Raw genomic sequence first — 13,185 nt, 5'->3', positions numbered from 1 at the left:
TCAGATTCAGATTAGTTGAAGGAACCGCCTCCGGATCCCCGTGGTCTTACGAAGGAGCAAGCCACTGATATCATCAGATCAGATGGAGATGTTTGCCTGATCGACTTTGTCTTTCAGATGAAGATTGTCCTACTTATTTTCTAGCATCATGTCTAGATCAGTTTAAAGGCATTCTTTCCCCGGCGTACACAGTTCGGAAGAGATATTGTTCCTATCCTGATTTCCAGTTCAGTTGAAGGAACCGCCTCCGGATCCCCGTGGTCTTACGAAGGAGCTAGCCGCTAATTCCCAGATTAGTAGGAATATCTACCTGATGATTTAATTGCATCAGAAGAGATGTCTGCCCAGATTCCCAGATCATGATTCCCAGATCAGAGATACCTATTACCAGTTGATGTCCGAATCAACCGATGTATCTCCTTCGATTCCCAGATCGACTTAAGACATCTATCCCGATGCAAGTTCGGAGACATCTGCTACGTCTGATACTCAGATCAGTCGAGATGTTCCTTCTCTTGATGCCCAGATCATTTGAAGTATTTTCCCCTGCCTGTGGGTGCCCGTTCCTTCTTATCGCAAGTTGGAGCATATTTATTATCCAGATCAATTGAAGTTTTTTCTCCCTGCCTGCGGGGTGGTACATTCCTTCTTCATTGCAAGATTGGAATCTTCTATTGATCAAGAGCGCAAATTTTCGAGTTCATTCTGATATTCAATCTCCTTCCACCTCAACGGTTCGAAACTTTCGTTTCTCACTCGTCAGGTTCAAGAAGTTTGAATAGGGGCAGCTGTTGCACCCCAAAATTTGCCCTCTTTCTCTGTGCTATAAGTTATGAAAGACGTTTATTTCGTCTCTCAAAAAATTGAGAAAAATAATAAAGAGTTTTTGTTGTTTTTAAGACAATTTCGGTGCTAAGGTTTCCTCCAATTGCTTGTTATGCAAGTCAAGATATTAGCCATGGTACAAGATATGGTTCGCGGGGTCATTGTGATTAAGGTGTTGTTATGAGTTCAAATATTTGTTGCTCGTAATGCAAGTCACTTGATGTGAGAGTTTAAGCTGAGGTTTCGTTAAGAATGCGGATTGAATTTCATTGAGAATTGAGGATTGATGTGAAAGAATTCCTTTAACTATTTACTTAATCCTATGAATTCAAAATATTTCAAGCTTATTAATTGGATTAACGTTGTGAGACGCAAGCAAGGTCCATTCATGTGAATTGATCGGAATTGAAGTTAGGAGCCCATAAAAAAAAAAGAGTTCATTCATATCAAAGTTCAAATGTCCATTCAATGTCAAAATATTTACATATCCATTACAAGATCCGGAAAATTCATCAATCCATAATAAATAAAAAATCCAGAAACGAAATTAACGAAGGGTGTAACAAACTCTCGCCGACTCTTCTCTCTCGATTGAACCTTCATGAGAGAACCTCTTCAATCTCTCTTGGTTTTCCATCGTAACAACCTCACTCCAGAAAATAACAGAGAAAAATCTACACAACACGATTCATCATAGCAAACCTTCAACCGAACTTCACTCACCACCAAGAATTCACCACCTTCACATCTCAGAGCCACAACCTGCATCCTCTAACCTTCGACCTTCTTCATCTTCCTCATCACACTGAAATTATCGGAAAATCTCGAATCCACAATAACCTTTCAATCTCAGAAATCTTCATCGCAAATTGAACCTTCTCCAATCATCTTGCAACGATAACATTCAATCACCATCACCTTCAACAAGCTTGCCGTTTCTTCACCTGCAACACAACAATCACGATTGAAGCATCATTCTCCATAATCTTCAATCAACAATCTCCATAGGGAATCTTCAATCACCTTCGAATCAACTCTTCATCATCCTCGTAGCAGTTCTTCAACGAATCATCAACCACAATCACCTTCACGATTCGTCAACGATTACAAAAAGAAAACGAATATTGATCCTTCACGGAACCTGCACAATCGCTTTTGCTTGCTAGATCCTATTCCGTGAACAACAACCTACAGCAGAATCAACAATAGTATCACCACAACGTGATGAATCTCAGATGAATGCAGAGGAATTTAGAAGAGGAAAGACAACATCACCTGAGTTCTTGAAGCAATTCTTCGATTGTTCTTCGTCGTCGAGTTCGGAGGCATAGCAACGATATCATCATCGCACAACGAATCCACGCAACAATCATCATCGTCAAAGCTTCGTGTCATCATCTCCACGCATCTTCATCCTTCAATCAGCAACGAGATTCAACAATTACTGAAACAATACTCAATCCACTGCTTTACGCATCTTTAATCTTCGAATCATAAGCAGAAGCAGAAGATGATGTTAATCGGAGAAGAGAGTGAGCATAAGAGAACGGTGCCGTTGCGTTTGAGCTCATGAGGTCATCGAAGAAGAAGAGAGACGAAATCGGAGGGGATGTTTGGGAAGAGATTGTGAACGGAAAGAGTGAAACGCGGCGGCGATTAGAATGTTCCGATCGGAGAAAGTTGAACCGAACATAGAGAGATGAGAGGAGAAGAGGACTTCGCCGGAATCGAAAGGCACTCCGGCCACCGTTTGCCCGCCGCCGTTCACGTTGAAGAAGGGAGGAGTCTGGGAGTTTTCCTACATCCAATTGTCACAAGTCATGTAAACCTAACCCTCTTCCTCTTAATTCAATTTGTCATTAACGTAATTTTTTTTTACTTGATTAATAGGAATTAATTGTTTTTGATTATGATTAATGGATATTGCAAAATCTGAATAATAATAACTTGGATCAATTTTGGACTTAGAAGAATCTGAAAATCTGATGATCATAATCTTCATTGGGCCTTCACCGAGTTTCACTTCACACCCCCATAGAAGCCCAATTTTTGTGTAGGAAAACTATTGTACAACAACAATGATTCTTTGGGCCTCAATCTCTGGGCCTTGCGCTAACCTTGCTGTCTGCACCATATTTTCACTCAATAAACCTTCTGACTCCATTTTAATTCATGCTTTAGAACTAGTTTTTCTTCATTTTTTTTTAGTAATAAAAATGCTATAATCTCAATAGTTTTGTTAGACTTTGGCATGATTAAAAGATAATACAAAAACATGTGATCTCTTATTTTTGTTAGTTTTTAGATAGAAAATGCCATGAAAAGCATTACGTTTAATTAGACTTTTGAGCTTGATAAAAATAATAATAAAAACATGTAATCTTTTCCTTGTTAGAATTTAAATTTTTGTTGCATAGTTTAGTTCTAATTCTTTGAAAATGTCATAAAAAAAACAATTTAATCTTGTTAGGTTTTGTTTTAGAATTTTCTTAGGACGACTTAATTGCTAGTATTTTCTATAGCATGCTTCCTTGTTATTACTGATTCAGTTGTTGAGATGTGCGAGGTACTTCGAGAGAGCCTTCGATTGTGATTCGACTTGCTTCGTGTTCCACTTTATTTGTGGGACACGAATTCGCTTCCGATGCGACTTGATTTGCATCGTGTTCCACTTTATTTGTGAGACACGAACTTATTCCCGATGCGATTCACCCGATCTCTCATTCATTGAGATGTATATTCCTGTATTGTCTGGATTGTATTTCTTGCAGGTTGCTCGTGTGGTTGTGTTTGATACGCACCACATAGTGGTTGTGATTTATTTTCACACCGCACCGCTTTGACGCTTATGCTGGACTCCTGGCTTTGCTGGATGTTAGATTACGTGAAGTTTCTTAGTTCTACTTGCGTTGCTAGCTCACTGCGAATTTGCTATCCGCTCGGTATCCCTTTTGTCCTTTTTACTCTTTCGCGCACCATACCTTGCCATGAGAAGTAGGGTAGGCATGCCGCATCATTCATAACATGAGAAGTAGGGTAGACATTCATCTGGCCAAGCCCTCGAAAGAGGCTCTATTTTTGTTTGTTTACTATTCCTTGCTTCTTTCTTTTTTACTTTCCGCCTGTCTCGGGTGGCTTTCCCCGTTGACAATAGCTTCGGGTGGCTTTCCCCGTTAGCTAACGGTCTGTGGTGTCCCTGTCTCGGGTGGCTTTCCCCGTTGACAGTAGCTTCGGGTGGCTTTCCCCGTTAGCGAACAGATTGTGGCGTGTTTATCTCGAGTGGCTTTCCTCTGTGATAGTAGCTTCGGGTGGCTTTCCCCGTTAGCTAAGAATCTTTAGTGTATCTATCTCGGGTGGCTTTCCCCGTTGATAGCGGCTTCGGGTGGCTTTCCCCGCTAGCTAAAGCACTTCCCCTGTCCCCAGGTCACTACTTCGGTAGTTTGCTTGCTTTACGAGTTGAGCTCGTTTGTGTGGTGCATTTGCATTGTTTACTACTTCGATATTTTGTTTGTTTCTCGAGCGGAGCTCGATTGTATGATATCTTTGTGATGCTTGTTCACTATCTTCTTATCTGCGATGCCTGTTCGTATGATATCTTTGTGATGCTTGTTCACACACCTGCACATGTATGCCTGTTACATGTTGTTTGCGATGCCTGTTCGCATTTTTATTCGTGATACTTGTTCACACCTGCACATGTATGCCTGTTACATGTTGTTTGCGATGCCTGTTCGCATTTTTATTCGTGATACTTGTTCACACTTGCACATGTATGCCTGTTACATGTTGTTTGCGATGCCTGTTCGCTTTATCACTTGTGATGCCTGTTCACACACTCACATTCGTGTATGCCTGTTACATGTCTGTTTTTGCTTGCGATGCCTGTTCGCATGTTCTTATCTGTGATGCTTGTTCACATGCCATGTTTGCTAGGATCTTTGTGACGCTCCTTGTTTGCATGCTCCCTTAGGGTGCTTGGTTCCGTTTCTCTAGGAGACGTGAATCGAGATAGAAACAGAAACTTTTTTGGCCGAACTACGGCGCTCTGATTTCTCCATTGCACACTAGAGGTACGTAGGCACAAGGTACGAACACCCTAGCGAGCGATCTTTTCTCTTTTCCTTTATTTTGTTCGGCCTTTTCTTCTTATCTTATTTTCTTATTATTTGCATGTTTCCTCTTATTTGTATATCTTCCATTGCATGTTTCCTTTTACACATAGCATGATACACACACACACACACACCCTTAGATTAGAAAATTAGCAAGAATGGATCCTGTGGAGTACCACAGACGTGAGGGGTGCTAATACCTTCCCCTCACGTAACAGACACCCTTACCCTTTCTTTGAGACCATTGCTTGTTATTTGGTTTTCTTCGATATTTTCCATTCCTTATTGTAGGATAAATAGATGTTCGATGGCGACTTCATTGTATTTGTTTCGATGAGTTTTCCAGTTGCTTCAGTCCTTAAAGAGTGTCTTCTTTTGTTATTCGTTGGTTAGTTTTCATCACTGCTGTGATTGAGGGGGAGTGAGTAGGATCTCTGGTCTAAGTTGTTTAGATTGAAGTTGCATTGGGTAGATATTAAGTGAAAGGCGTAATCTTGATTTGTATTACCTTTAATTGATATTACTTATAGTGGACTTCCTCCCTGGCTTGGTAGCCCCCAGATGTAGGTGTGTTTGCACCGAACTGGGTTAACAACTTTCCTGTGTTGTTTTTCTGTTTACTCTTTGTTCTTTTGTGTAAAAACGTTCAAATAGTAATGTCGTGACATCCTGTTAGACATCACGTGTCTGAGTCCAGAATTTCAATTGGCATCAGAGCAGGCACCCTGCCTGTTTTTACTGGGTGAGATCTAGGGACAGTATTTTCTGGTACTATGGACAAAGAAGGTGGTGGATTTGTGATTAGACCACCCATTCTGGATGGTTCTAATTATAATTATTGGAAACCTCGCATGGTGGCTTTTCTGAAATCCGTGGATAGTAAAGCATGGAGAGCTGTGAACAAAGGATGGGAACATCCTGTTATTACTGATAAAGATGGCAAGAAAACTCTTAAACCAGAGGAAGAATGGGACAAAGATGAAGAGGCATTGGCGCTTGGCAACTCTAAAGCCTTAAATGCTTTATTCAATGGAATTGACAGGAATATTTTCAGACTGGTGCACCAATGTGAACTAGCCAAAGATGTCTGGGATACCCTCAAGACTACTCATGAGGGCACCTCCAAAGTGAAGATGTCAAGACTTCAACTGCTAACTACAAAGTTTGAAAATCTAAGGATGAGGGATGATGAAAGTATTAAGGATTTTCATATGAATATACTGGATATTGCTAATACCTCAGGAGCTTTGGGAGAGAAAATGTCTGATGAAAAGCTGGTGAGAAAAATTCTTAGATCCCTACCTAAGAGATTTGATATGAAAGTTACGGCTATAGAAGAGGCACAGGACATCAGCAAAATGAAGGTAGAAGAGTTAATTGGATCTCTTCAAACCTTTGAGATGGGAATCAGTGAAAATTCTGAAAAGAAGAACAAAAGCATAGCTTTTGTGTCCAACTCTCAAGAAGAAGTAGAGGAAAGTAGAGAAGAGAATCTATCTGAATCTATAGCTATGCTTGGCAAACAATTCAACAAAATTATGAGAAGAATGGATCAGAAGCCAAGACCTAATGCCAAGAACATCTCATCTGACATCAATAGATCTTATGACTCTGGCAGAAGAGCTAAACCAGAAGAAAAGTACAATCACAGCAAAGGGATTCAATGTCATGGATGTGAAGGGTATGGACATATTAGAGCTGAATGCCCTACTTATCTCAAGAAACAAAAGAAAGGATTGTCAGTCTCCTGGTCTGATGAAGATTCTGAGAGTGATTTTGAAGAAGAATCAGCCAAACATGTCACAGCCCTTACTGGAGTTTGCAATTCTGATGAAGATTCTAGTGAAGATGAGCTATCCTTTGAAGAGCTGGCAACCTCCTACAGAAAGTTGTGTATCAGAAGTGCTGAAGTGTGTCAACAAGGTGAAAAGCAGAAGAAATACATAGCTCAGTTGGAGGCTGATAACAAAGGGCTTAGTGAAACTATATCTGAACTGAATAGTGAAATTATCATGTTACAATCCAAACTTGATCAGATGTCAAAATCTGTAAAAATGTTGAACAGTGGCACGGATATGTTGGAGGAGATTTTGCAGGTTGGAAAAAGTTCAGGAGATATGTCTAGTATAGGATTTGTTGGTGCAAAGAAACATTCCCAAGATAGTAGCAGAACTAAACCTGAAGCTGAGATGTTGAAACCGATGTCAAAACATGTGACTCAACATCACGAGAAAAGTGAAATGAAGAGAAAGTTTCAAAGATGGAGATGTCATTACTGTGGGAGATTTGGACACATTAAGCCTTTTTGCTTCAGATTATATGGATACCCAGATCAAGCTCCTTACTACAAACCTAAGCAGATCATGCCCATCCAGAAGCAACAATGGAAACCTAAAAATATGGCTTTAATAGCCCATACATCTCTTAGAGTTTCAGCCAAAGAAGACTGGTATTTTGACAGTGGATGTTCCAGACACATGACTGGACTCAAGAATCTGCTTGTTGATATCAAGAGTCATTCTACTAGTTATGTAACCTTTGGTGATGGAGCTAAAGGAGAAATCAAAGGAGTTGGAAAATTATACTGTTCAGGAGTGCCAAATTTAGAAGGTGTTTTGTTGGTCAAAGGCCTGACTGCTAATCTTATAAGCATCAGTCAACTCTGTGACCAAGGATACCAAGTCAACTTCACTAAAGCTGAGTGTGTGGTTACTAATGAAGAAAAGGAAGTAGTAATGAGGGGTGTCAGATCCAAAGATAACTGCTACTTGTGGGTGTCTCATGAATCCAGCTATTCTACTGTATGCTCTAAGGAAGAAGAAGCAAAGCCGTGGCACCAAAAACTTGGTCACCTTCATCTAAGAGGTATGAAAAGGATTATTTCTCTGGAAGCTGTGAGAGGAATTCCTAAGCTACAAATTGATGAAGGAAGAATATGTGGTGAATGTCAGGTAGGAAAACAAACCAGGATGTCACATCCGAAGGTTACACATCTGACTACTTCCAGAGTTCTTGAACTGCTACATATGGACTTGATGGGACCAATGCAAATAGAAAGTCTTGGAGGAAAGAAATATGCTTATGTGGTGGTAGATGACTACTCCAGATACACTTGGGTAAATTTCATCAGAGAAAAATCAGATGTGTTTGATGTTTTCAAGGACCTATGTCAAAGAGTTCAAAGAGAAAAAGAAAATGGTGTTGTGAGAATTAGGAGTGATCATGGAAAGGAATTTGAGAATCAAAAGTTTGCTGATTTCTGCTCCTCTGAAGGAATACATCATGAATTTTCTTCCCCTATTACTCCACAGCAAAATGGGGTTGTTGAAAGAAAAAATAGAACTATTCAAGAATCAGCCAGAGCCATGATCCATGCTAAGAATCTTCCTATCTACTTCTGGGCTGAAGCCATGAATACTGCTTGTTATGTCCATAATAGAGTTACCTTAAGAAAAGGAACCTCTGCCACCCTATATGAGATCTGGAAGGGAAGAAAACCCACTGTCAAATACTTCCATGTGTTTGGTAGTAAGTGTTACATTCTTGCTGATAGAGATCACAGAAGGAAGATGGATCCCAAGAGTGATGAAGGAATCTTTCTGGGCTACTCTACGAATAGTAGAGCCTATCGAGTGTTCAACTCAAGAACCAGAATAATAATGGAGTCCATAAATGTTGTGGTTGATGATGACTACAATCAAGCAGATGTCACAGAAGATGTCGGAACATTCTGGGATATTACAGCTGAAGGATCTACCAGAGAAGATGATTGCAGTCCTACTATCACAGAATCTGAGACTGAACTTCCTAACAAGAGTCCATCAATAAGAGTTCAAAAAAATCATCCTAGTGAACTTATTATAGGTGATCTCAACAGTGGAATTACTACAAGGTCAAGGGAAGTAGTTTCAAACTCTTGTTTTGTGTCAAAAATTGAACCTAAAAATGTCAAGGAAGCCTTAACAGATGAGTTCTGGATTAATGCCATGCAGGAAGAACTAGGCCAGTTTGAAAGTAATGAAGTATGGGAGCTGGTACCAAGACCTAAAGGTACTAATGTCATTGGAACAAAATGGGTTTACAAGAACAAGTCAGATGAACCGGGAACTGTTGTCAGAAACAAAGCAAGGCTAGTTGCTCAAGGATACACTCAAGTTGAAGGAATTGACTTTGATGAAACCTTTGCTCCAGTTGCTAGACTTGAGTCAATTAGATTACTGCTAGGAGTTGCTTGTATTCTAAAATTCAAACTATATCAGATGGATGTGAAGAGTGCTTTCTTGAATGGATACCTGAGTGAGGAAGTTTATGTGGAGCAACCTAAAGGTTTTGCTGATCCAAATCATCCTGACTATGTGTACAAACTAAGAAAAGCTCTTTATGGCCTAAAACAAGCCCCTAGAGCTTGGTGTGAGAGACTAACTGAGTTTCTTACTGGTAATGGGTACAGGAAAGGAGGAATAGATAAAACTCTCTTTGTTAAAGATGAAGGAGGAAAGATCCTGATTGCTCAAATCTATGTGGATGATATTGTGTTTGGGGGGATGTCAGACAAGATGACTAGACATTTTGTTGATCAGATGCAATCAGAATCTGAAATGAGTCTAGTTGGAGAATTAACTTATTTTCTTGGGCTGCAAGTTAAACAGATGGAAGACTCAATCTTTCTCTCTCAGAGTAAGTATGCTAAAAACATTGTTAAAAAGTTTGGAATGGAAAATGCTTCTCACAAAAGAACACCAGCTCCTACTCACTTAAAGTTGTCCAAAGATGAAAAGGGAACCAGTGTTGATCAAAGTTTATATATAAGCATGATAGGAAGTCTGTTGTATCTCACAGCCAGTAGACCTGATATTGCTTTTGTTGTTGGGGTGTGTGCTAGGTATCAAGCAGATCCTAAGATCAGCCATATCAACCAAGTCAAGAGGATCCTGAAATATGTGAATGGTACTTGTGAATATGGAATGCTCTACTCTCATGGGTGTGAACCTATTCTCACTGGATATTGTGATGTAGATTGGGCTGGAAGTGTTGGTGACAGAAAAAGTACTTCAGGAGGATGTTTCTTCTTGGGTAATAATCTTATTTCATGGTTCAGCAAGAAACAAAATTGTGTGTCCTTGTCCACTGCAGAGGCAGAATACATTGCAGCAGGAAGTAGCTGCTCTCAGCTTGTTTGGATGAAACAAATGTTAACAGAATACAATGTCACACAAGATGTCATGACATTATATTGTGACAACTTAAGTGCCATTAACATTTCAAAGAATCCCATTCAGCATAGCAGGACCAAGCACATTGATATTAGACATCATTACATTAGAGATCTTGTTGAAGATAAAATAATTGCCTTGGAACATGTTGCTACAAACCTTCAATTGGCTGACATTTTCACAAAAGCCTTGGATGCAAATCAATTTGAAAATCTAAGAAGCAAACTAGGCATTTGTCTTTGTGAAGGATTATAGCAATTAATTGGGTATGGGGCCAGCAATATTTCTCTCTCCAAATCTTTGATATCATTACACATTAAAGTGTATTTCCCCCCCCCCCCCTTTTACAAGTTACCCAAACGGTTTCCATTCCTCCAAAACCTCTCCTCCACACTCACGCTATCTCTCTGTGTTGCTGCATTCACAATCCCTTACCCAGCTTTCCACTTTCTCTCACCATGTCTCAGAGTTCTCCCTCAAAGAAATCTTCTCCTACCTCTGAAACAGCATCAGGTTCTAGGGCACCAAATGTTGTGAGTGATCAAGATGTTGTGCTGGATGTTGTGCCATTGAACTCTGTTCCTGCTACCGATACTGTTCGTAATCCACCAAGAAAGATGCATGCAAGAAAATCAACTGGGGGATCTGTTCCTGAAACCTTTTCTGTTCAAGGTAGAGAGGGTTCTGCTTATGTTCACAATGCGATCGCAGGTATTGTCACAAGAATCTTGAATGAAGGGCACAAGGTTGATGGGATATCTGTTCCTCTAGCCCAGATGTCTGCCTCTGAGAACAGCAAAGATGATCAAGATGGTCAAGATGATGCTAGCAAAGATCAGGGTGATGTTGAGACATCGGTTGATAACACTGATGAGAAGAACCCAGGTGCCAAAGAAGTTGAGACATCTGAAGTTATTAATGTTGAAACATCTGGTACTAAAGATGCTGAAGTTCTTGAGCCTGAGAAAGCTGAAGAGGTTCATGTTGCTGCTTCTAAAGAAACCCCTAATGAAGGTCCTACTGTGCATGATGTTGTGAATCTGGATGATCTGGATGATTCTATTGACATTGCTGATGATGAACTCATCTCTAGCATCTCTCATAGAGTCAAGACTCGTAAGGGCAAACAGGCTTGTGATCAAGATTTCTCCAAACCTCAGGTTACTCCTCAAAAGAAGGTCACTATAAAGAAGGTCAAGAAGGTCCTTGCTGAACCTTCAACCACAGGGAGCAAGGCTACTGTGAAGAAGAGGAAGGAAAGAAGTGTTTCTGTCCCAGAAGATGATGTCTTAAGTGATGTCCCTGACATCCCATCCAAGAAGAAGATTGCTGTCACAAAGTCCTCCACAAAGGTTCGTGATGTTCCTTTGGATAACATTTACTTGCACTATGCTTCAAATGCTATCCAGTGGAAGTTTGTCTATCAAAGAAGGCTGGCTCTGGAAAGAGAATTAGCAAATGATGCTCTGGAATGTTAAGAGGTCATGAAGCTCATCAAGGCTGCAGGTTTGATTAAAACTGTTACTCATTTTTCAAAGTGTTATGAAATGCTGGTGAAGGAATTTATTGTGAATTTGTCTCAAGATTGTGGTGATGGAACAACTGATGATTTTCATAAGGTGTATGTTAGAAGAAAGTGTATAGATTTTTCCCCTGCTGTTATCAACCTATATCTAGGTAGAGATGCTGAGGCTCAACCTGAGCTTGAAGTGACTGATAATGAGGTTTGCAAGGTTATCACTGGTGGTAAGGTTAAGAAGTGGCCCATAAAGAGCAAACTGTCTGCTAGTTCTCTTAATGTCAGGTATGCATTGCTGCACAAAATTGGTGCTGCTAACTGGGTGCCTACCAATCACACTTCCACCATTGCTGTTGGCCTAGGAAGATTCATATATGCTGTGGGAACCGAGACAAAATTTGACTATGGGACCTACATATTTGATCAAACTATGAGGCATGTTGGTACCTCTGCTACCAAGCTTCCCATTGCTTTCCCATCTCTGATATGTGGAATAATCCTCAAGCAACACCCTGGAATTCTGAAAAGTAAAGATTTTGTATGTAAGAGGGAGAGTGCTTTGTCTTTTCACTACAAGCTGCTGCAGAGGTCTGATGACAAGACATCTGCTGGGACATCACAACCCAGCAAATCTGTGAACAAAGCTCTTCTTATTGCTGAGCTAAAAGAGACTTGTCAAGAGTTGGACAACAGGAAGCTGAAACTTGAAAATCTCATCCACAGTCTTGAGCAGTCTACAGATGATGATCTTGCTGGTGAAAAGGGTGGTGACAATATGGATGAAGACAAAGAGGCTGAGGAAGAAGCTGAGGAAGAGGCTGAGGGTGCTGAGAGTGGGAGTAGTGATGCTGCTGAATGGACTAGTAGCTCAAGTGATGACAATCCTGGTGGCTCTAGTGATGAAGACAGTGATGGGTCTGATCATTAGCTCTGCTGAGCTGCATATGTTTTGGCTCCTTTTGTGGCTAAAAAGGGGGAGTAATTGGTAGTGGTAGTGTAGTGGTAGTGGTTGTTGTCGCACGCTCGCGAAAAATGAACAGAGTCGCCACCAATATATTTATCTCATAAGGGAAAGGAATATTAGAAAACCTAACAAAGGAAAGAACAGGGTCTTGCGACCAGAGAATCTAGGTACGGGAGTCGGTTACGCAAGGGGAAGGTATTAGCACCCCTCGCGCCCATCGTACTCGATGGTATCCACCTATGTTTGTTTCTATCTAAAGGGTGTATAACTATGTCTATGTCTAAATGCGAAATGAATGCAAAATGTAGGGAAAACAAAGAATTGTACTCGCACGGGCCCTACCCCGCTGCCTACGTATCCTTTTCAGGAATCAGAGTTACCGTAGCTCGGCTCACGATTTTCTGTTTGTTTTTGTGTTTTTTAATTGGGCGGCGTTAACGTTCGCGCTCTTGCATAAGGGATCGACCTACGATGCGTACGAGCGGAAATAACGGTGCCCTTAGAAAGGAGAAAAAGAGAGATTGGTTTGTGTCTTTTAGGGTAATTCCATGA

At 40.5% G+C, this 13,185-nt stretch overlaps 1 protein-coding gene across 1 annotated transcript; it reads left to right on the top strand.

Moving 5' to 3' along the window:
* The first annotated feature begins 10,767 nt into the window (after positions 1-10,767).
* On the top strand, positions 10,768-12,597 carry LOC131630902 (uncharacterized). The gene is made up of 2 exons (XM_058901644.1): positions 10,768-11,448; positions 11,710-12,597. The coding sequence occupies exons 1-2, from the start codon at positions 10,768-10,770 to the stop codon at positions 12,595-12,597; spliced, it is 1,569 nt and encodes a 522-aa protein (XP_058757627.1).
* Positions 12,598-13,185: the final 588 nt, after the last annotated feature.

Source organism: Vicia villosa, unplaced genomic scaffold, assembly GCF_029867415.1.
Source record: "Vicia villosa cultivar HV-30 ecotype Madison, WI unplaced genomic scaffold, Vvil1.0 ctg.000747F_1_1, whole genome shotgun sequence".
Lineage (NCBI taxonomy): Eukaryota > Viridiplantae > Streptophyta > Magnoliopsida > Fabales > Fabaceae > Vicia > Vicia villosa.
Note: the sequence above shows the minus strand (reverse complement) of the source record. Positions and strands in the feature narration are given on the sequence as shown.